At 42.0% G+C, this 25,030-nt stretch overlaps 2 protein-coding genes across 3 annotated transcripts in view; one reads left to right on the plus strand and one right to left on the minus strand.

Moving 5' to 3' along the window:
• The window catches only part of GALNT7 (polypeptide N-acetylgalactosaminyltransferase 7), a 132,925-nt gene extending 120,534 nt beyond the window's left edge, over positions 1–12,391 (plus strand). For both annotated transcript variants that reach the window (XM_065908159.1, XM_065908157.1), the window contains exons 9-12: positions 2,298–2,516; positions 4,721–4,819; positions 5,737–5,865; positions 9,915–12,391. In XM_065908159.1, coding sequence (XP_065764231.1) covers positions 2,298–2,516; positions 4,721–4,819; positions 5,737–5,865; positions 9,915–10,052 — 585 coding nt within the window. In that variant the 3' untranslated portion in view covers positions 10,053–12,391. The remainder of the gene's footprint in view (positions 1–2,297; positions 2,517–4,720; positions 4,820–5,736; positions 5,866–9,914) is intronic.
• A 7,289-nt stretch (positions 12,392–19,680) lies between these two features.
• HMGB2 (high mobility group box 2) lies at positions 19,681–22,156 on the minus strand. Its single transcript, XM_065907820.1, has 5 exons — positions 21,999–22,156; positions 21,461–21,644; positions 21,053–21,198; positions 20,798–20,972; positions 19,681–20,230 (listed from the first exon to the last, which is right to left on the minus strand). Exons 2-5 carry the CDS (start codon positions 21,608–21,610, stop codon positions 20,072–20,074), a joined length of 630 nt encoding a protein of 209 aa, XP_065763892.1. The 5' UTR covers positions 21,611–21,644; positions 21,999–22,156; the 3' UTR covers positions 19,681–20,071.
• Between the last annotated feature and the right edge of the window lie 2,874 nt (positions 22,157–25,030).

Below are 25,030 nucleotides of genomic sequence, written 5' to 3' on the forward strand. Positions count from 1 at the left end.
ATCGAACAGTGAAAGCACAGAGCTCTAACCACCGGTCCTCCAGGGAATTCCCTAGAACCCTCATCTTAGGTGGTCCTCAGACGTTTTAGACTCGGCATTGTCAGAGCTGAGCCTTTAACTTTTCCTTAACTTCCTTTTTCTGTGACCCCTGGGCCCACGAGGTGAGATAAGAAGGCAGGCAGTCCCTTCACCACCTTCCACCTCCCACACGGCCCCTGTTCCAGTCTCCCCTTGCCCAGCAAAGGCCCTCAGGCCTCCCATGGGTGCTCACCCACCCCCTCAGCCCCCCCCACTCAGGCCATCTCCACTCTCCTCAGGGTTATTCCCTTGAAAACTGAATCTGACGTCCACTGCCTGCATAGACCTTTCTATGCAGATGGCTGTCAGCTGAGAGGTGACATACAAAGTCCCTGAAAACGACACTGGTATCACTGAGAGCTGGCACTTTGTGAGAGCTGAGTGTGTACAAAAATCTAAATGCTTCACACAGATTAACTTATTATCCGAAGGAGTTTCCCTGGTGGCTTAGACAGTAGAGAGTCTGCTTGCACTGGAGGAGAGGCAGGTTCAGTCCCTGAGTCGGGAAGATCTCCTGGAGAAGGAAATGGCAACCCACTCCAGTATTTTTGCCTGGGAAATCCCATGGACAGAGGAGCCTGCCGGGCTACACAGTCTTTGGGGTTGCAGAGTCAGACGTAACTGGAGCCACTAACACACTTTTCACTTTAAATGGAGAAATGGAGGCAGCTTTTCTCTCAGTGAATCCTGCATCCAGAGGTGGTAACAGGTCCCCTTCAGGGCTCCACACACACTGTGGTTTGTCACATAGCTGTGTTGCCCTTTGCTGCAAGTCCCGACCCCAACTCACTAACCACTCCTTCATACCAAGCCAGCCCTGTCCCCCATCCCAAATACCTAAATGCTCCTCCTTCTTGTTACTTTAACCTTATACATGTGCCCTGAATTCTTCATGTTCATGAGTACCTAGAAGACACGGAGTGTGTCTAACTTTGGATGCATTTGCAAGAATTCAAAATATTTAGCAGTAATATTGTGCTCTTTTAGGAGGCTGCCACTTAGAACTTTTTGAGCCCACAGGTTTTTGCAGCGACATGCCCATGGCCAGGCATTCACCCTATGACAGTTACCTTGTAGCCAAGAAAACATTTAATCTGAATATTAGATATTCCGGTCCCTGATGTAGAATGGTCAGTCACTGTGGCCAGTGGGCCCAGTGCAGCCCATTTTAGTAAGTACAGTTAACGTTGGAACCGAGGCCTGCTGTTGCTTTGCATGTTGCCTGTGCTGCCTTCTCACGGCAGCAGCAGAGATGAGTAACAGAAACATTACGGCCACCCAGCCAAAAAGATGGACTCCCGAGTCCTTTATAAAGTTTACCGCCAGGTGATGTCCAAGTGCAAGGACCTCGCTGGGTCTCTACATCCGTTGCTTCCGTTCACACCTGCATTCAGTAAAACAGAAGAAGTTAGGTCTTCCTTATCACATGTCAACTTACTTGATTGTTCTTTGGTTGCTTTTCAGGATGCACCACTGGGGCGTGGGGAGGGGGAAATATCCACTTCATTCTGGGCTACAGTGAAGTGGTTCAGGTATAGCTGTTACCAGACAGGCAGAGGCACCTGCAGGACTGTGTCTGAGTGAGCAGAGCTGTTGTTTATCCCCGTGGTTTCTGCATGTGCCAACCGTGTGGTGCTCAGAGAGGAGATTGTTCTGGGCAGGGGCAGGGGACAGGGTGAGGTGGTGGGGGTGGTTCCAGCCAGCTTCTCAGGAATGCTTTCTTCACTCAGCTTCATCAGCAGGAGAGAGCATATTATCTTAGAGCATGTAACATTTTTAGGGCTTCCCAGGTGGTGCAGTGGTAAAGAACCTGCCTGCCACTGCAGGCAATGTAGGTTTAATCCCTACGACAGGAAGATCCCCTAGAGATGGAAATGGCAACCCACTCCAGTGTTCTTGCCTGGAGAATCTCATGGATAGAGGAGCCTGGTGGGCTACTGTCCATGGGTTCACAAAGAATCAGACACGACTGAGCAGCTGAGCATGCATGCACATGTGACCTTCAGTGCAGTGACACCAGATTCTGTGTCCACCTCTCTTTGGTTGAACACTCATGACAGTGACATGTCAGGGTCATGAGCTCGCTTGCACGCACTTAATTAAATATACAGTCCTCCTGAAACAAGTTTGTCGTATTTCATATGTCAGGGAGAGATTGTTTATGATAGTACAGATATTTTTATTTTTTTATAATAATGTTAATTTCTTTTTTTCCCCAGAATTATGTTAGAGTTGTGGAGGTTTGGTGGGATGAGTACAAAGACTATTTCTACGCCAGTCGCCCTGAATCGAAGGCCTTAGCATATGGGGATATATCAGAGCTGAAGAAGTTTCGAGAAGATCACAACTGTAAGAGTTTCAAATGGTTCATGGAAGAAATAGCATATGACATCACCTCACACTACCCTTTGCCGCCCAAAAATGTCGACTGGGGAGAAGTAAGTGTCAGCTGGGTGGTCGTGTGTGTGTTTAGAGACTGAGGAGGCGAAAGCAGAGCGAGACAGAAATGTCGGGGAAGAGTGAAGAGTTTGAAGCGGGGAAGTCTGGTGGAAAACAAGGCAAATGAGCGGAGGGTGTGGGCCAGGCAGACAGCTAGTCTGCTTTTATTGGTCTGGCCAAAAAGTTCATTTGGGTTTTCCATGCACCGTCACAGAAAACACCCAATGAACTTTTTGGCCAAACCCAATAATTTGCCCAGCAAATTGGGTGGCAGCGACGGTGAGGAAGTTGCCAGTAAGGGTGCATGGGGAGGGGTCAGGAGGGCACTCATGGCCTGGTAGACACCCCGCTGGGCTGTCCAGGAGACCTCGGGCCCAGAAAAGAGGCTACATGTAGATCTAAGGATGTAACATATTTGGAGCCAGCACCATGTTTCACGGGACTGAATGAGAAGAATGCAGAGGTAAGAGGCTGGATCTTTCCCTGAGGAGCCCCAGCACTTAGAGAAGCAGATAGAGCGAAGGGACCTGACCCTATGGGTCAGTAGTTTGGGTAGCAGGATGTGCTCTCTCTCTCTCTGCTCCTCTGTCCTAACAGTTCTCTGTCCCGTATTTCCATCTTCTATTTTGTTTAACTCCCAACTGGACCAGAGCCCCTAAAAGCCTAGACTGCATTTTGGTTTGGTTATCTTTTGCTCTCAAGAATTCCTCGCTAGCCTAGAGCCTTCTGTGTGGAAGGGATGAATTCTCTTGGTGAGCTTGCCCAGTACAGGATTCAGAGCCCACCCTTCACATGCTGATGGCTCTCAGATGTCCACCTTTAACCCAGACCTCTGTCCCAGAGCCCCGACGAGCACATCCAGCTGCCAGCGGACACCAATAGTGATCTCTAATCAAGTTATAAATCTGTAGTAGTATTTCCAAAAAGGGAGAAGATTGTTTTTGTACAAAACATGCATTCCAGAGATGGAAGCACGTGTTTGCCACGTACTTACAACATGTACAGTTTTTCCATAGGTGGTCTGTATTATTTAATTTTTCAGCTATATCTTGACTCCCCCCATTTGACTCAGTGGTAAAGAATCCACCTGCCAAAGCTGGAGATGCCGGAAACCTGGGTTTGATCCCTGGGTGGGAAAGATACCCTGGGGGAGGAAATGGCAACCCACTCCAGTATTCTTGCCTGGAGGATCCCATGGACAGAGGAGCATGGCAGGCTACAGACTATGGGGTCGCAAGGAGTCGGACATGACTGAGCACACACATTATTTATTATTACTTACAACATCCATAGTCAGAGAGGAGCCTCAATGGCCGGCCTGCTGGTCACAGCTACCCCTGCGCCCCACCATGAACCCCAGCCCCTGGATACAGCTGTCAGAAGTGAGAGCCTTACTTCCCAGGTTTACTGATGGTCTAGATACTTTGGGCCAGTGTCTGTGACTACTGTAGTCAGGTCCCTTTGCTCTATCTACTTCTTATGAATCTGAAATGGTACTAATGGTATTTTTTTATTTCTTTCTTCTTGGTCTTTTATATAAATTTGTAGGCCAAGGTCCTTCATTGAAATGAGCCCCTTCCAGTGTTGACTTTCAGACCATAAGTGGTTTCACGCTATCTAACTAGTGGCTTTTAAAATTAATTAATTAATTGTTATCATTATTATTATTTTTTGGCTGGGCTGGGTCTTGGTTACTTTTCTCCAGTTGCATCCCACGGGGGTTACTCTCTAGGTGTGGTGCACGGGCTTCTCATTGCAGTGGCTTCTCTTGTTGTGGAGCACGGGCCTAGTTGCTCCTCAGCATGTGGAATATTTCCGGACCAGGGATCAAACCCCTGTCCCCAGAATAGGCAGATGGACTTCTGTCCACTGTACCACCAGGGAAGTCCTAACCAGTGGCTTTTCAAGTCATGTATAAACAATCTTATAAATCTAGGAACAACAGGAAACCCATGCATGTAACAAAATTGCTTCACAAATAAATATGATAAGTAGGAAAAGAAAAAAAAAAAGACCATAAGTGGTTTGAGAGATGACTGTAGCTCTGTGCTCCCAGAGGCCTGACAGGATAGTCGGTACCAGCTGCACATACCCCACCCTCCACGTGGACCTCGGCCTCAAGACAGAGTTCTCTGACCTCCTGCTAGAGCTTATTGAAATCTGAACTGTTACCCGCCTGTGATCCTTCATTCATGTTTTTCAGATCAGAGGCTTTGAAACTGCGTACTGCATCGACAGCATGGGGAAGACCAATGGAGGCTTTGTGGAGCTGGGCCCCTGCCATAGGATGGGCGGGAATCAGGTACACAGCTGGCTCCAGGCTTCCAGAGGCGGTTGGTGTGCCCTGGGAGCCAACGAGCTGACGCAGCACAGGGTTTAGCCTGGTTTTCAGTTTGGTAACTGTGATTGTTTGATAAAGTAAAACATTCTGTGGAAAACCAACAGTGCTGAAGCATTTGCTTAAACGAGGGGATAAGAGCAATATTGGTTTTTACGTAAGCAACCACAATCTAGAATTTGTGTCTCATATAAGAAACTAGAATATATTCTTGCTTGAGTGTATAATTGTGTAAGCCTCACTCCCTAAGAGTTTTATTTGTTCAGATATCATTCAGTTTTCCACATATTCCCTCCAAGAAGCTGGGATGCTATTGCCAGTCGTGTTCCCAGGTGGTTCAGATGGTAAAAAATCCACCTGTAATGCAGGAGACGAGGGTTCGTTCTCTGGGTTGGGAAGATCCCCTGGAGGAGGAAATGGCAACCCACTCCAGTATTCTTGTCTGGGAAATCCCATGGACAGAGGAGCCTGGCAAACTACAGTCCATGGGATTGCAAAGAGTCAGACATGACTGAGAACAGCAACCACATATTTTCTTCCTCTCCTATGTGAGTATTTTCTTGTCTCTAATTTAGATGGTGATACATTATCAGGTCTGTTTCCACATTTTCATTTTCTTACACTGTTGGTGTGATTAATATCTTAACGACTGATTCTGCATCTAAAAGGCTAAAGAACATAAGCTTTTAATAGTTAGAAGTGGTCTTCACTACCATCAAAATGAGTAATTCCTCTCCAACTAATAAAAATAAATGAAAAAAAAAAAAAAGAGTAATTCCTGTCTTTTGACTTGTAGTTCTGAACATACAGAAATGTGATAGAGAAATAGGGTAATCATTGAGTCTAATTATATGAGTTGAGTTTCTTTCTTTTTTAAATAGCTTTTCCGAATCAACGAAGCCAATCAACTCATGCAGTACGACCAGTGTTTGACGAAGGGGCCTGATGGATCCAAAGTTATGATTACACACTGCAATCTGAATGAATTTAAGGAATGGCAGTACTTCAAGGTATTCTGCATCTTAGTTCTGAAATATATGCTGTTTGATTTTAATAACACCTACCATATGGAATTGAGACATGTAAGCCTTAATACCTGCTTTCTCACTGGCTTGCATTTCCCTCTCATTTTCCTGATCACTGGAGAATCACCATTTGATAACAGAGCGCCCCTTTTATTCTCTAGTACTATATCATCACGTTTGGGCACCACCCAGGGTCCATGCAGACCCACTGCTCATTTATCTACACAGGGAAACCAGTGTTCCCTGAGGCAGTCATCACCATTGTTCTAATATAAAAATCTGATCTTTTTAATCTAAATGATAATATATATAATTTTAATGAATGGCTCATTTATATATGCATATGTATATATAGTTTTAATGAATGACTCGTTTAGTTTATTAACTTTTAAAATATTGCTGCCTGCTGTCCAGCAGGTGGCGATAGAGATGAACAGGTGATGTGTTGGATGCCAGGCTTCACAGCCTCTCCTCCTGGCTGTTTGTTAAATGCAGGATACATGTTGCCTGTTGCTTGTTTTAAAGGCCACATTTAGTTCTTCCTTTGACTCTGTGGGAGCAGTGTTTCTATTTCAGCTGAGAATTTTCCATGTTGTATGCCAAGTTAAGGATTCCAACATTCGAATGGTCCTCTGTATAGTTTTCAAAGTCTAGACTTGGCTAAAGTAAATCAATTTATTGTGAAACAAAAAGTTGAAAAAGCTCCTCCAAACTGAAAGAAGCTGGAAGCCCTTAACTTTCTTTACACATCTTGTATTTGTTGTCATGCCCTTCCTGCCAGAAAACACTTGTTTGCCATGCAGTGACGATGTTAATGGCCTAGCTGAATATTCCCAGTTATGGGAATTATATATGTTGCATAGATAATTACCAAGAAGCGGTAAGTTTGTGTCAGTTGCTGATGTTAGGAAGAAGAAGATTAATATAGTTCCCAGAGAACAGAGCATTTATTTCCACAAAGAAAGATGAATAATAGCAGTAAAGCGTAGGGGTGAGTAAGGACAATATTAGTTAACTAGTAAAAGAAGGTTAACAGATGCAAAATGATATGAGAAGGAATGGATAAAAAATGAAATGCACATATTTTAGATACCATATTTTAAAGGGCATAGCACTGAATATCAGTTTATGCATCAGATGTTACTATTAATAAATATTCACTGAGGCCTTTCAAAAAATAGCTAAAGCCCATCATACTATAATGGAAGAGAAGGAAAAAAATGTAGAAATAAACATAAGCAAAATGGGGCTTCCCTGGTGACTCAGTGGTGAAGAATCTGCCTGCCAATGCAGGAGACACAGGTTTGATCCCTGATCCAGGAAGATCCCACTGCCACAGAGCAACAAAGCCTGTGCTCCACATCTGCTGAGCCTGTGCTCCAGAGCCTGGGAGCTGCAACTGTAGAGCCCAGATACAGCAACGACTGAACCCCATGCACCTGAGAGCCTGTGCTCCACAAGACAAGCCACCCCAATGAGAAGCCTGCTTACCACAACTAGAGAGTAGCCCCTGCTCACCACGACTAGAGAAGAGAAAGCTGGCGCCCTGCAAGGAAGACCCAGCACCGTCAAAAATAATAAATAAGAAACAAAAAACAAGCTACTAAAGAAATAAAGTGCCATAGGGTAGGGAAAGAGATTAATAGGAGGCTTTGTTTCTGGTGAGTTTCAGATAGGAAGTATCACTGCACGGGATCTTGAGGTGTTATAAGGCTTTTCATGGAGGATAAATGAGATAATGAGTGAGCAGAGTTGTAGCGTCTTGGTGTAGAGAATTCTAGGAGCTGGGTCTTTTCTGGTTCCCTAAGTTGTCCTCCATGGGAAAGAGCATGGAACTTTTTATGGTCTTTGGGGAGTGACCGACATTAGCTGAGGATCACAGTGATAGGAAACAGTGGGTACTTTTAGGAAGATAAGTCTGGAAACATTTTCAAGTATGGACTGGTGAGCAGGAGGCCAGCTCAGTCAGCAGTTCTCACTCTGCTCCTCTGGACCCATTTACATCCTTACTAACTGCTGACACACTCCCAGAGAGATTTGTTATGCAGCTTACAGTTAATGGGGTTTCTGAATTGGGAATTAAAACCTGAGAACTGTTATGAGTCTTGATGTATGTATTCATGTTAAAGTAACACTCATAACCATATTACATGTTAATATAAATAACACTTTTAATGAAAAATAGCTATTTTCCCCACCACAATGAGAAGAGTGGCATTGTTTTATAGTTTCACAAATGCCTTTAGTGTCTGGTTTAATAGAAGAACTCTGGATTCCTACTCTGCTTCTGCATTTAGTTAGATGTGAGATGTTGTTCTAGCTGAGTATCCGAGGAAAATCCAGCCTTGTCTAGACATGCAGTTTGAAAACAAGGGATAATTTAATAGCCTTTTCAGCTAATTGTGCTACACAAGTGTGTAGGTGGTAGTTTCTTTTTATTCATTCATTTATTTATAGCTGTGCTGGGTCTCCATAGCTGTGTCCAGGCTTTCTCTAGTTGCTGTGAGTAGGGGCTGCTCTGGCTGTGGTGCATCACGGAGCACAGGCTCTAGGTACTCAGGCTTCAAATGGCTGTGGCTCCCGGACCCTAGAGCATGGGCTTCAGGGGTTGTGGTGCACTTCTGGAGTTGCCAGCGGTTCTTGCTTCGCCACATGTGGGATCTTCCCAGGTCAGGGATCAAACCTGTGTCCCCTGTATTGGCAGGCAGATTCCTATCCACTGTACCACCAGGGAAGTACCAGGAGTTTCTTAAAAGTTATTTGCAATGTGGAATCTGGAATCCTTGTCAGTGAACATTTTGTCCTCTTGCATTAAACCCACTTGTCTGTCTTAAACTTCGAGTGGATCTTTTGTAACATCACACTTTCACAGCTCATTTGGAAAATATTGACTCACTAAGTCATGCAGATCTTCCAAATGATGGCACATTTCATCATACACTGCCCCCGAAATCACAAATATAAGCACTTTTCACCAGAAAAGTCTTTTAATCTTGTGAAGCTGTCACATTCTCGATGATGGATACAAGTTTTCCAAAACTCAAATTTTTGCTTGAAAACTTAGATTTTGTCAACGGCAACAAATAACTGTCAGCTTTATATTGTCCCCCCCCCCCGCCCCCGGCCCTTGAAGTGACAGGCTCACTTTATTTTCTGGAAAATGTCTCCCCAGCCCCAAGTTTGCATAATTGTAATCTGCCTGCAATTTGTCCTTTCAAGTCACAGGACAAGAAAAGGCGCTCGTTCAGCCCTCAAGTCCAGCAACTGCCCATGTTCTGGCCATTCTTACCTACTGTCTCTCAGGGTCAAGACTTAATAAAACTAACACGTTTTACTTTTACTGCTTCATCAAGGACATTCTCAAATGAAACTGGCTTTTTTTCTTTTTAATTGTGAGTCTGTGGCCATGGAGAACATGACCCCTTGATTGATGCTACAGCCCCAGCTGTTTGACCCAGCACGGCTTTTGCACAGTCTGTATAAATGTCCATACAGTGGAAAAGGCAGTTAGGGTCTTTGTATTATTAGGAAATTGTTTCAACCCTACAGACCCAATCTTAGCTAGTCTGAGGACTGTACTCTGAGAGCTGAATTGAAGGAACCTCCAGCAGGTGACAAGGACTCGATTAAGGCAAGGGTGGTGGGGATGGGAAAGGGTACAAGCCCAAGTCCCTGCAAATGTCCGTGCTCAGCTGGCAACTCAAAGGAAGAACGGAGGGCACGCAGCTTGAATCACGCTGTCCTAAGCTCAGGACAGCTGAATTAGCTGGATAGGAATTAGAGAAGCTGGTCTGGAGGGGAAGATGACGAATTTAAGTTTGTATGTGTTGAATTGGAAGTACCCGCAGTACATCATGCCTGAACAACAAAAGAATGTAGAAGACTGACAAGAGAAACCCAGAGTCTGAGGTGAAGCTGGTTCACGCCTGACCAATTTGCTTGAATTGTCTTCTTACGAAAGCCAGGAGGTGACCTGTCTAATGTCAGTGATAGTGCAGAGCTCACGTGTAACGCTGTTTCCCTATGTTTTCCAGAACCTGCACAGACTGACTCACATTCCTTCCGGAAAGTGCTTGGATCGCTCGGAGGTCCTCCATCAAGTGTTCATCTCTGACTGCGACTCCAGCAAAATGACTCAAAAGTGGGAGATAAATAACATCCATAGTGTTTAGAAGGAATGAACAAAATCAATAACCTACCTACTGACACGTAAACTTATACAGGACTAAAACCGCCTGAAACCTGCTGCAACTATTGTTACCTGTACAGCTCCAAACCCAGAGGCTCCCAGGGAGCCTGAGGACATTGATAAACTGTGATTTTTACAATAACATGATCATCTGCAGTTACTGTTTACAAAACTGCTTTTACCTTAAACTTTGTAGATGTTTACATCTTTTTTGTTTTGTTTAAGATGATGTTGGTTATCTGTGCATTTAGCTCAGTTTTATTTAGAACAGAGTTAAAAGCATTGTTGTCTTCTTTGGGATTACACTCAGGGGTCTGAAAGGCAGTTTGATTTTTTTTTTTTAACACACTTGAAAAAATGGTTGGAGTAACCAGACTTTGTTATGTAACTTGGTGATTATCAACCTGTTGTGTCTTTATTTAATTTTACATCTTTTTGAAGCACTGCCACAGGTTATTAGCCAAGGTGGCCTTCCTTCACAGTCATGCTGCTTTTTTGAAAGGTGAATTTCAACACATTTAGTGCCTCTTTCATTTCTTGGTATACTGTTTCAGGAGCTTTGAATGCAATTTGTAGGATGGTATTGATGGAATCGTTACCTGTCTGAGGACTGAATTTACTTGCTGCCATTTGCTCTGAAATTGAATGCTGTATGGCTCAAAAAAGAAATGACAAGATGGAACGTCCAGGGCTATTCCGTAAAGTTTGAAGATTTGTGCGGCATTAACCCCTCTACTTGTCAGCATTCCATTGCCCTCTGTCGGTCCCAACTCCTAAGGTGGGAGGAGGGCCTGACTAACTTGAGAAAAAATGTCCTCTGACATTGAGGATTGGCTTTTCCCCATTACCTTTCACTTTAGAAAACTATAAATATTTCTCAGTTTTGAAACCTTGAAATGAGGGTAACACAAATAACACAACACCACTGTAAACACATCAAAGGTTTGTTCTAACCAAGGCGAGAATTTCCAAACCCTTGTTGGATTAAGCCTTACAAGACTACTGTGTGTTAGAACCTAAGCTGTGCAATTTATAAAGTCAAGGGTGAATGGACCTTTCATTTATATCTTCATGAAATTCCCTGCAGTCTTTAAATTTTAAAAAAGTCTATTGAAAAATACAGTTCATGAACAAATATGAACTCCTTTCTGTTCAATTATCTGTTAGTTCCCTAGTGTTTCTTATTTTTTTTTTTTTAGGAAGCATATTTCTGTTAGTATTTTTCCAATGAAAAGAAGACTTGTTTGAATTTACACATTTATTGAGATAGTACCTACAAGAGGAAAACCAAATGCTGCAAGTGATCAATTGATTTTAATATCTAAATACTCTCTTATTCCCCACAAGATTAAAATGCTCCATCAGAGGCAAAAAATAAATAAATAAAAAGGAAATTAATGAGGCAGGGAATGGCAAGTAAATTAAAGACTGATCCTGCTATCATGATCAATGGAAGGAATTCACAATCTACTACTAGAGAAAAATATATTTCACTAAAGCTTAAAAAAGAAAACAGAAAAGAACACCTACATTTACTTAAAAAGAAAAGCCTACAAACTTGCTTCTTCCAAGCTTAGCTCTTAAATTTGGAGAGTCAAAGTTAAACATCTTAAAGAGTTTTATTTATAATTTTGAATCGTCAATTTGTATTTTGCTCCTGATCTCTGATCAATCATTTGAGCTTTCATTCATCTCTAGGGATCTTTAAAAAGGAATACATTTCTTTGCCTATATGATTGCAAAATAAATCAACCATAAGTAATTAACTAAGAGAATTGGTATTTAATACTTGTGTGTTTGCAGGTAGGTCGCATTTTACTTGTTGAATAGATTATAACCTTGTTAACTATGCATAGGCCTAAGAACAGTGGCACAGAAACTGTGCATGTAAATTTTAAATGGGTATTTTGTGCAATTCGTTAAGATACTCTATAAAAAATGACTCTATATATTGAAATCAGAAACCTTACCAAACACAAAAACATCAGAAGCTGCTGCCATAATGACTATTTTCTACTGTAGGCTGTTTTGGAAATAATTCCATATCCTTGCTTTGTAAGTTGATAATATCACTATGCATTTCTACACATTTTATAAATTTGATTTATGCAGATTTTGATACACTGTATGTTTCTGTAGAAATTGTATAAATAGTCAAAATTTTATTAGGGGTAAATTTGAGAAGTTTATGTATATCTTAATTCTGGGTTGCTTGTTTTTTAGGTGAGAAATAAATAAAATATTGTATTTTAATCCATGGGTTTTTTTTTTTTTTAGTACTTGTAATCCTTTTTATATATAAACACTGCATGTTTGAAATAATTGCTTGATTTTATTGTTTATAAGGGACTTCCCAGGTGGCGCAGCAGTAAAGAATCCACCTATGAGTGCAAGAAACACAAGAGATGCAGGTTTGATCCCTGGGTCGGGAAGAACCCCTGGAGAAGGAAATGGCAGCCCACTCCAGTATTCTTGCCTGGAAAATTCCATGGACAGAGGAGCCTGATGGGGCTACAGTCCATTTGGTCGCAGAGTCAGATGTGACTGAGAACACACACATTGTTTGCAAGATACAGTAGTATTGGTGCTTTAGAACTATGGTGCTGGAGAAAACTCCTGAGAGTCCCTTGGACAGCAAGGAGATCAAACGAGTCAATCCTAAAGGGACTCAACCCTGAATATTCGTTGCAAGGACTGATGCTGAAGCTGAAGCTAAAGCTCCAATACTTTGGCCACCTGATTTGAAGAGCCAGCTCATTAGAAAAGACCCTGATGCTGGGAAGGATTCAGAGCAAGAGAAGAAGGGGGCGAGAGGTGAGATGGCTGGATGGCATCACTGACTCAGCTGACATGAGTTTGAGCAAACACTGGGAGATAGTGAAGGACAGGGAAGCCTGGCATGCTGCAGTCCATGTTGCAGAGAGTCAGACACAACTCAGTGACTGATTAACAGCAACAACAATATGCTGAGTATATGCTTGAGTGTTGGTTAGAATTTGCTTTGAATACTCAGAGCTTATATCTAAGAAGGAAACATAATGACTTATTTTTGTCCCTGGTTGCTTACGTATAGCACTTTTTAAAAGTCACTTAGCAAATACAAAACACAACCCCAGCAACATATATCTTTCTTGGCAGTGTATTCTCCTATACCATTGCCTATTAAAAACAAAAATTTAAGGAAAGTCTTTACAATCTTCTAGATCAACTAGAAAAGGAAGCCTTCCCAAGTGAAGTGAGAAGTGGGCTGTAAGACCTCATAGCACAACCCATGACACCTCAAGAGAAGGTACTGCTGCCAGCATTTCAGTAAGTGGCTCTGTTGGTCTGGGAAACTCTCTCAGCTGTTGTTGTGGCTTCACTTCTCAGCTGCTGTGCCTGAAAAATGTGAAAAAGTGACAGAGCACCAGCCTGGAGTGAATGTGAGCTCGTTTATTTCCTTGTAGTCTTTTACAGGGATCTAGGACTATATAACATCATTTCTGGACAAGCTGTGTGTGTGTGGGGGGGGGGGGGGGGTTGGTTTTTTTTTTTTGTCCACTTATAATTCAATGGAAGACCATGACAAGTGCATGACCTGAGCCAGACGGCTAATGGATCAGTAATTGGGTATATGAATATTCATCCATGTGGAAAGCACTTTTAGAAGTACCAAGCCCTATGAGAATGCTTATTATTCATTAGAATCTGTTGAAAAAAAAATTGGACCAAAGAATGATTTGGGAGAAGCACTGTCCCTGGGATTAGAGATTAATAGAAGGGTTGTTTCTAAGCTAAATTCAATAATTGCTTTGCCAATCTCAATTTTAAGATTTTGAAATGCTGATAACTGTGATTGGTGTGTTTCAGTTTTATAAGTGGATCAGGCCTTGGGCATTTGAGCAGCAGTGGGATGAGGGCTCCTTAATTCTCATAACAGAATGTTTACAATCTGCTCATAAGAATAGCAGACAGTGGACTTGTCTGTACTGGAATCCCTGTTTCATTACAAATTACTTGTGTTACCCTGGCAAGTACCAATACTTCTCCATGCCTCAGTTTTCCCATTAGTAAGATGAAGGAAATAACAGTGCCTATTTTATAGGCTTTTTATCAGGATTGTATGAGTTAACATACATGAAATGCTTAGAATAGTTCCTGGCATGTAGTCAGAGTAATATAAATGGTACTTATTGTTATCTGGTTTCAAAGTCTTAAAATCAGTCTTTAATCAGAAGAATAAAACAGCTATACTGTAGATCCTCTAGGGCTATGTGTATGTGTGTACACCTGTCTTTCATATGTGACATGTCATTGCCTCCACTTTCCAAGTGCAGAGTTTAAGATCATAACTTAAGCTTCTTACACTGGGGTTGAAATGGTTATCCACAAGGGAATAAATTGTTACCTCTACCTCACACCATGTATAGAATGTAGTTTTCAGTGGTCTACTTTATAATTTAACTGTGCATCTGGAAGAACATTTAAGAACATTCTTTCAATTATCTTTAAATGAAATTTCTCTGGGGCTTTTAATATGAGCACATAAACTCCAGCTGTCTTAATGATTAAGTGCCCAAAACAAAACTAAAACTTTCAGTAAAAAATAGAGATGAATAGACTTCCCTGTCTGGCCACGGCATGGTAATTGTTACCATCCTCAACAGTATGCTGTTGTCCTAAACGGCTATAAAACTGGACAAAAAAATATGCAGCAGCTGTTTTCAGGAACTGGCTAACAGGCAAAGCAGACTGTGATAACGTGAGAGAAAGGAAGCACACAGGGTGAACCCCGGTTCAGCATGTCCATCTGCCTGAAGAACTTTCCCCACCACCATCCAGGAAAGCAGAGCTCAAGCCTTGGTGAAACAACCCAGCTGAGGAGGCTGCCCGAGTCAGCTGGGATTTACAGGACAAGATCACTGGAGGGGGCTGTGCTTGAAAGCCAGGAGAACTGTATAGCCATTTTTATACCAGTGTCATTTGTAACAGCAAAAACTCCAGGAACAACCTAAATATCCATCCACAGGAGAGTGGATCAATTGTGGTATTATCACACAATAGACTGTTAGAAGGCAATGAACATGAATGAACTGGTTATAGACACAACAGTAGGGCAGTGTTGAGTGAAAAAGGCAATTCCCAAAAGACTTCATTCAACAAATATGTTTTGTGAAATTAAAGACAACTAAAACTACAATAAGTCACACATGAATATGCGATCAAAGTATGTGGATAAATAATATGGGATTAAGTGGTTAATTTATGGTTACCACCAGAGGGTAAAGCGAAGAGGTAAATGACAAATTAGGGGTATGGGATTAACAAATTAGGTAAAAATTGTAAGCAACAAGAATTTACCATATAGCACCTGGAATCATACCCAATATCTTATAACAACCTATAATGGAATTTGATCTGCAAAATAACTGAATTCACTATGCTGTATACCTAAAACTTAATACAACATTGTAAATCAACTATACTTAAAAAAAAAAAAAAAAGTTAAATAACTTGTCCAAATTCCCAAATTTAGTATTGAAGTCAAGGACACAGCTCCAGTATTGAGTATCCCCAGAGCTCTGTGGGAGGAATTTCTATTGTATTTTCCACATAACTAGTTTTCCTCTCCACTTAGAGAGTTAAGAATCTCAGAAGTGAATCTGGTAGTCTTATTATGACAACTATATTATTAATATATATACATGTTATCATGCATACTTTTAGCTAATATTTTTCTTAACACCAAGAGAGTTGTCTTGGATGTATTGCCTCATTTAATCAGAAAAAGAAAAATCTGATTTTAACACCTGAGGAAACTGAAAGTTTACACGCCAGGTCTGATGTTACCAAACTGATCAGAAAAAAGACCTGGGACCTCCCAGTGGTTAAGATTCCATGCTTCTACTGCAGGGGGATTAGGTTTGATGCCTAATTGGGGAACTAAGATCCCACATGCTGCATGGCATAGGCAAAAAATAGAAAAAAATTTTTAATTAAAAAAATAATTCACTTAAAAAGAGAAACTGAGCCCTATTCAAACTGATCTGATTCTCAATATAAGCTCATCAGCTCACTTTTTTGAAATCAGCTCACTTTTAATTTTTCATAACTTTTTTCTGTTTGTATTTTAGTTTGTTCTCTGTATAAGCTGTCTCAGCTTTACTGCAGAAATATAGAGAATTGAAGAATAACACATGGATATGACTGAATTGCAGTTTTGCTTAAAAGTTGTTTCATTTTAATGTGAAACACTATTTGTGCTCCTGAGCCGGTATTCTATTAGCTATGGTGACTCCCAAGATGAGGGTAAGAGAGGGTTGGGCCAAGTCCTGAAGAACAAAGGCCCAGGAGCCCAGAGACATTCCGTTTAGATTTCAGAGACTGTACAACAGGATAAGGAGTTAGATGAGTTTCCATACAGGGCGAAGGTTTCTAGACAACTGGGAAAATAATGCTTAGCTGGGAGGCCTATACATAAACTTTTACCAACAGCCCTAACTCAAGTAAATATTATTACGTTTGCATACACTAATTTATAGAAGTAACCAATCCGTGACCCTTGACAGAATCTTACCTACAGACATGTTTTCTTTGAATTCAACATTTGAATTCACCGCCAATGTTTACAATTCAGACTTCACATTTTTTCAAGTATCTAGAATTCTGGTTCCACTTAAAATTTTGGGAGATTTGGGATCTTAGACTCACATTTCCATTAAGCAACAGGACTGAGCTGAACAGTAGCTGTCACCTTTACCCTGGGCATTTATGCTTACAAATGTTTATAGATCACCTGCTCTTTCTGGCATGACGTGTACACAGATGGCTTATTTCTACAGATGTTTTATTTTTAAAAGGACTACATCTTATGCATTGGCAAAACAGGTCCTTTAGCTTTCTTCTTGCTATTCCCCAAGAAATAGACATTACTGCTTTGTCAACATTTTTAGTGGTATGTAATGAAGTTAGCTTTAAGATAGTGCTGTTTGTGCTAGGACAAACATGGTTTACTACTTACAGTAAATGATTTCTGTTGAAAACCAGAATACAAAAAGGCTTACTGTCTTGCATTGAGCAAGTTTGCAAGTTACTGCTTTGATACGTAGGGCACCTTAGGATCTTCTAACCCAGCTTTTATAGATCAGAAGACCAAAAGTAGTGGCTACCATCTGGAAAGAAACTTGAGACCCTACTTCAGTTCTTGTACCAAAATAAATTCCAGACGGATCAAAGATTTAATTAAGATAAAAGCAAAGATAACTTTGGGAAAGGTCTCCCAAGGCCACTAAAGGATAAATTTGCCTCATAAAAATAAATCTTTGTATGAAAACAAGCATCATAAAGTCAAAACACAAGAAAAAATACCTATATTTACAATGCATGTCACAAAGGGTCATCTTCGTTTCCCACAAATGACTGAAAAAAGACCAATGAGACAGAAGGCCATGGGAAATACAAATGGCTCTTTAACATAAAAATATGCTAAATTCATAATAGGAGGAACCATTTTTTATTTATCAGGATAGCAAAGATTAAGCTTGAGACTGATAACGTTGCTGAGGAAACAGGCCCTCTGAAACAGTAGTCATTCCTGTGGAGTATGTTTCAGTACAACTTCTGAGAGCAATTTTGGCAAGTTTCAGCAAGTTAACAGCCAGAGAGCAGGTTCCAGCGTATACCAAGTACAGGTTTTAGCTATTATAATTAGCACATTTTTTAATGTGCAAACTTTTAAATGCTTTTTATAGAAATTTCTGAAATCATAACTATAAGATATTCATGGCAATGTCCTTAAAGCAAACAAATTCAAACATAACTATCTTTAGGGAACTGGTTAAATTATGATCTTTTCAATGGGGTAATATGCAGATGGCTCTTTAAGTGAAATGTGGCAATTCTGTTGAGCCAAGAACCTAAAATGAGAATTAAGGGGCAGGACAACATATATAGTAAGCTTCCTTTGTGTAATATTAACACATATGAAATCACATGACTGTTATGCTTCCATCTCTCTTGAAGGATGTATCATTGTACTCCTGGAGTTGCCTCTTAGGAGAAGCTGGTAGTTGGAAATCAAGATTGTAAACTACCCACTATATAGCCCATTTACATAACGAAATGACTTGTTTTTAAAAAAAACAGGGGTATGGTCTTCATAAGCACACCCTCCAAGTACTGACTGGTCTGGAATAGAACCTGATTTTTACCCGTGTTTTAAAGCTTTCCAACATAACCACTCCCTGAAGTCATTTAGTCTTAAAAATAAGGGTGTTGCAAATTTTGATCAACACTTAATAGAAAATATCAAATGAGGACTCATCGCAAATGCTGAGATTACGCAGCAGCTCATTTTTTAAAAAGTGTGTCATTCTTAGCTTACACATTTAAAATTTATTTCATTTAAAGAACAAAATGAAAGTAGTCCCAAAAAATCTCAAAAAGTGACAAAGAACCTGATAGGTCTGCTTCATGGATCTAATTTTTAAAAAAATCCTTAAGAAACAGACTTTGACTGTATTTCAATTTTAGAAACTAGCATCTTTTCTAAGCGTTAAGGACTATTGTAAAGTACTTGTAAATATATTCTTAATCATCAAAACACTTCGAAATAGATATTGGCCCCATACACAAATGGAGAGAAATAAACCCAGAGGCAAAGTCCACACAGGATTTGGTAGAGCTGGTGAAAAACATTACCCCACAATATTTTAGTGTTAAGTCACCTAACATCAGAAAATAGTTTTTAGACACGTAAAACTAGTTTTTAGGATCAGAAAAGGCCCCCAAATAACAACTGTGATATGATAATGGAGGGCCATCACTAAGAAGTTTGGAGATTTTACTTGAGTCCATCTGCTCTGGGATTTATGCTGTTAGCTTACACCTCCCATTTAACAATGTTGTGTTAAGAAAGAAATCTTAAAATGTTTTACTCTGAATATGGCATAAGATAAGACAACCAAGGCTTCCATGGTTGGGTATTAAGAATTTTGGTTTCTATTGTAAAAACTAGAATAGGTAACCAAGATTGTCAGGTTTAACTGTCAAACTACCAACCAATAGGCTTCTTCTATACTCTTCCAGCCAACACTTGGTCAACTTTCACTAATAACTTGGTAACGATTTGAAATAGTTACCTAATTCAAATACAAGCAACTGCTTTTCTCAAATGAGCATTTCTTAATAACTGCTTTCACCTGTAAATAGAAATCCTAGTGGAATTTCATCTCGATAGTCATGGAAAATCACAATAATCCTCTCAAAAGCTTTCTTGGGTTAGTTACCCAGATTTCTAGGCTTAAGACCACACTGATTTTTGAAATCTTAAAATATCAACTAAAAAGAAAAAACCCAAGGGCCAAGTTAGCTAACAAATGAACATAAATGTCAAGAACAAAACTTGCTCAGTATGTAAGACTGCATAAATTTTTAAAGTTCATTAAATTCCAGAACTGATTTTTAAAGAACGCTCTGTGTAAATATGAATATGGGCATGTTTGACTTTTAACAAAACATTTTACTAAGTCAACCATGTCTAAAAACTATTAGGCAGAAAAACAAAAAAGTGATATGGCTCCAGACCATCAAAGTAAAAGCTAATTTAGCATATAAGACAAGGACAATAGAAATAATATATATAATTTTATTACAAAATTTTTTTAAAAAAAGAAAACGCAACATTCTCGTTCTAGAAAACCCAAAATCTGCTATTGATGCTAATTTCTATGAGTTTGCTGTGCTACCATACACAAGTCAAGAAATTAAAGAAACCATTAAATATTTAGGAACATTTAACATCAGAAGCTTGAAAATCTAACTGTATGTAGTAGCCCCTCAAAAAGCCACAACTTGCATTTTTAAAAAAGTATTTTCTCTACAAAGAATCTTATCAGCTATACAAAAATCTGTACAGTTTTTATACTGAAGCTAATATTGAGCTGCACTTGAATTCACATTCTTAGCAAAACAATTGCCTGAGCACACACGCACACTCCACACACATCATTACAAGATAGCCATTTATTCCTCATCTTCCTCTTCCTCTTCCTCATCTTCATCTTCTTCCTCCTCTTCTTCCTCCTCATCTTCTGGTTCATTCTTCTTCTTGGAGCCTGTCGGCCTGCCAGGGCCCTTTTTTCCCGCTTCACTCTTGCCCTTGGCACGGTATGCAGCAATATCCTGAAATAGTTAAAAAAAATAAAATCAGCATCCGGTGTCATTACCCAACGTGAAAACCACTAAGTTGTAAACAATCTGCGATTATTGGTCAATAACCCCAATGACAGTCTAAAACTCGGGTTTTGAGAGCATTTGATCCCCCTAGGTCTTAGAAAGCTAATGACGTAAAATAACTGGGGTGTATTAGACTGATGTCAGTACTTTCACTACCATTATCTGTTAATCTCACATAGCCCACCCCCTAACTTCACATCTTAGATACATCTACATAAAACATTTGGCCCTCCAGTCTTCTCAACTAAGAGACCTCTATTTTACTACAAATGAGTCTGAATGCACCAACCTACCAACGCTACAGACATTGGTTTCGACCAAAAGAAAAGTTTCAATTAGCTTGTGTTGCCTAAGTGTACAATTCTCACTAGACCTTTTTAAAACAAAGCTGAAAACCATTAACACAGAATTATGTATAGCTCCCAAATTTCTACAGCTTCTATTTCTAACATACTGATTTAGAAAATATTACTGGATTTCACACTGGCTTAAAAAAAAGTGAGGACAACATACCTTTTCGTATTTCTCCTTTAGCTTAGCTGCTTTCTGTTCATACGGCTGTTTATCTTTGGCTGACTGCTCAGACCACATTTCACCCAATTTTTTTGCAGTATCCCCAATGGATAAGCCAGGGTGTTCGCTCTTGATCTTTGGGCGATGTTCGGAGCAAAACAGGAAGAAGGCAGATCTGAAAGGAAGGAACAGAGTTGTAATAACCTGAATGAAAAGGGCGGGGGGGCAATTCGGTTGGTTTTAAAAGACACTTACGGAGGCCTTTTCGGAGCGTTGGGATCTTTTTTCTTTCCCTTCTTGTCACCTTTAGGAGGGACATAATTTTTCATCTCCCGGTCGTAGCGAGCTTTGTCACTTTTTGCCATGTCTTCGAACTTGGACTTTTCCTTGGCCGACATAGTCTGTAAGCATAAAGAGAGTAGTGAATATATAGCAGGGCTCGAAACCCGCATCCGTCTCCGAAAGAGCGTGATCCTCTTTAGCTCCCGGTTTTCCTCAGTAAGGACCGTTTTGCCTCAGTTCCCTTAAAATAAACCGTTTTCCCCTCAGTTCCCTAAGTCCTGAACTTCAAACTCGTAAAAAAACATGCGCGCGTCAGTCGCGAGGGGAAGTTTAAAGTCACGGCCACCCGCCCGCGTGAGGCCCCCGGGCGCCCCGGCTCACCTTCCATCTCTCGGAACATTTCTTGGAAAACTCTGCGAAATTGACGGAGGAGTCGGGGTGCTTCTTCTTGTGCTCCTCGCGGCAGGTCTGCACGAAGAAGGCGTACGAAGACATCTTGCCCCGCGGCTTGTTGGGGTCGCCCTTCCCCATGCTGCTGCTGCTGCGGCGGAGGCGGCGTGTCCACCTGGCGGGAGAGCGGTCGAGCGCTGGCGGGCGGGGCTGCTTCCCGCCCAAACGCCCCCGCCCTCCCCCACGCCACACTCGCGAGCCTGCCGCCCGCCCCAGCCCAGCCCTTCCTGACAGGAAAGCCCCGGGCTTCCACGCCGCGAGCCGCGTTCCCAGCTGCTGCCTCGCGCCCCGCGTTCAAAAGACTCCGGAGCCGGGCTCGACCGAGCTTCCCGCCTCCGCAGCCCGGCCCGTCAGGCCCGCACCCGGAAACCACCGGCGGGGCTCTCCCCCAGCAGCCGCGGCGCCCCAGCAAGCCGTTACGAAAGGAGGCCAGCCGACCGCGCACCCAGGGCCCGGAGCGGGCTCTTGCCTGGCGAAAGATTTTCCTCAGAGTTCGGCGCAGCGGTCGCGTTTCACCGCGACGCTGCTGCCCCGGCTCCGGCGTGAACTGGCTCGTCGCTAACGCAATCCTCCGCCTCTTGTTTTGCAGACTTCTCCGCGCCACGGCAACTTGACGAGCCGGGTCACAGGCCACTCCCCCGCCTCTCCGATTGGCCCTGGGGATTATTCAAACACGAGGAGGCCCCGCCCCCTCACCAAAACGGCTTTCTATTGGTCGGTATGTCACAAGGTCCGTCCCCCCAGCCGCAGCCTAGCAGGTTCGGTGGGTCGCCCTGGTCGTTAACTCCCAGACCCGTTAGAACCGGTCAGGAGAGGAATGTGCTACTCGATCCTGATTGGCGGCCAGAAGAGGGTTTGAAAAATGGCGGGCCTGGCGCTGACTGGCTGAGGCAGGCGGCGCGGGGCGTGGCTGGCCCGCGGGGTAAACCCAGCCAGATTTAAAAATTCCCAGTCGCGAGCCGCAGGGCAGATCTTCCGGGTTCGCTGCAGAAGTAATGTCCCTGCTGGCCCCGATCCTGTTTGTCCCCCGCCCCAGCGCGGCCCGCAGCCCAGGCTCCCGGCTCGGTGGTCGCCGCCCCATCCAGAGAATAACAAATGGGCAGGTTGAGGAGCGTGCGCTGCGGCCGACGGCCAGCCCCGCCGGTTGTCGCAGAGGCTTGGGTAGGACCAGAGGAAGACGGGTGGCGCGGACCGGCGAAGGGTGGGGGGGAGATGTTCCCGACCCCTCGGGGCTATAGCCACGCCTGTGAAGTCCCTGCGGGACCCCTCTTCCCTCTCCCTTTGTCTGGGCGTCATATTCCGGGGTAAATAGGAACGCCGGTAGGCGGTGTCTTCCCGGCCCCGCCCCTGCATCCGGGCCTAGTTCCCGGGCCACGAACCCGGGGCTAGGTCTACACCTCACATCCATCCTTCGCCCATCATCCGTCACCGGATCGCTCTGCCGAGGGTTCTAAGCCCTGCGGCCCCGTCCTTTAAGGCCCTCCCGCTGTCACCGCGAAGGTCCCAGTCCGGTCCCTGCAATGAGGTCGTTTAAAAAACCTTCCTGTCGAAGATCCCGTGAACGCTCTGCACCCCCCACCGCATTTAAGCGTACCCTGTCGTTACAAGGGTTCTCCAAGCCCAAGTTACCAACCTTCGTTTTAGTTTCTGGTGCGAGCGCATCCAAGCGACCTTAACTTACTGCTTCCAGTTGTTACCAGTCGCCCTTCCAGGGGTAGGAGGACGTTGACTGACATCTTAAGCTTTTTCTATTTCGTATTTAGCTTGGAGGGTTATTTTTCCTGTTGGCGCATATGTTACAGTGACAGTTGGTTTCAACAGATTTTAAATATTCTGTTTTTTCTCAGTAAGTTCGCTGGCATTTGTTAGACTGCGTGCTCCTGTTTGGTTTATATACAGTTATCCTACTCGGTTGAACCTCAGTTCCAGCAGCTATCGATATAGATTTATTAATAAAAACTAGGTTTTTGAAGATGGAAATGATGTTAGTTGCACAATGTTATGCGTGTACTTAGTATCACTGAGTTTAAAAATAAATTTGAAAACTAAGGCATTAGTGATCTTTTTGTTGCTATTTGAATAATGTAGTATGATTTTTTTTATTTGGATTTTTATGTGTTTTTATAGCACAATTGTAACTGATCTTATTTGACAGTAGGGTCATTGCAAACGTAATTAGTTACGATGAGGTCATACTGGAACTGGGTGGACCCCTAATCTAATATGACTAGTATCCTTGTAAGAAGAAAGGTTAAGTCTGGCCATAGAGTCAGGCATGGAGGTAAGATGATGTGAAAAGGCAGGGAGAGGATGGACATCTACAAGCTAAGGAAAAGGGTCTGGAATAGATCTTTCCCTTACAACCATCAGAAGAAGCCAACCCTGTTGACACCAATTTCCATTCTTTATTCGTTACAGCAAAGAACAGGAAAACATTTCTATATTTAGTCTACTTTTATGCTCTATGTGAGTCTTCACTCTGCTGTACTTCCTGATCTAAAAGTAACATTGAGATGCACAATGAAGTCAAATGAAATAAGGTTTAAGTGAGATCTAGACAGTGGTTGGTTATAGAACAGTTTTTTTTTTTTTAATAGAAACTATATAGAGAATCTGGTATGGACAGAGGACCCTGGCAGGCCACAGTGCATAGAGTCACAAAGAGCCGGATCCGACTAAGCAACTGAGCAAGTGCGTCAGATGATGAGTTGGATCACACACACAAAAAATCTTAATCCCAAATGTTGTTCAGAAAGAATGGATTAAATATACAAAAGGCCAGTTCACTATTATGAATTACTTAGTATATTCATACTATTGTGACTTTATCAGAAAACTGAATTTTCCTATGAAGAGATAGTACTAAAGATGTTTCTCATTTTGCTTCTAATCCTGCAATGGTTCTAAATGGGAAAGTAAGATTGTATGTCTAAAGAAAAGGTGGTCAACTTTAAAGCCATTTCTTTTCAGAAACATCAATTTTGTATATTCCAAAACTAATTTGCCAGATTTATTTTTTTTAGAATACTGGCATCTTTCTAAAAGATGATAGAGAGGAAAGTGTTTATGTTTTTTATTTTTTTAAATGTATAAATTACAGTGCAACAAGGGCTGTGATTTTTGAATGGTACATTTACATTTAACATTTCTAGACACTTAGTTGACAGTAAAGTGACATTTGGGGGACAACCGCTATAATTCTGTGCGTATGTGATCATGTTTTGTTAAGTCGCTTCAGTTGTGTCCTACTCTTTGCGATGCTGTGGATGGTAGCCAGGCTTCTCTGTCCATGGGATTTTCCAAGCAAGAATACTGGAGTGGGTTGTCATTTCCTTCGTGTGTGTGTGTGTGTGTGTGTGTGTGTGTTGTTTAGTCCCTAAGTTGTGTCCAACTCTTTTAAGACCTCATGGAATGTAACCCGCCAGGCTCTTCTATCCTTGGGATTTCCCAGGCAAGAATACTGGAGTGGGTTGCCACTTCCTTCTCCAGTGTGATCATAAT

The sequence above is a fragment of the Muntiacus reevesi genome, chromosome 17, assembly GCF_963930625.1.
Source record: "Muntiacus reevesi chromosome 17, mMunRee1.1, whole genome shotgun sequence".
NCBI lineage: Eukaryota > Metazoa > Chordata > Mammalia > Artiodactyla > Cervidae > Muntiacus > Muntiacus reevesi.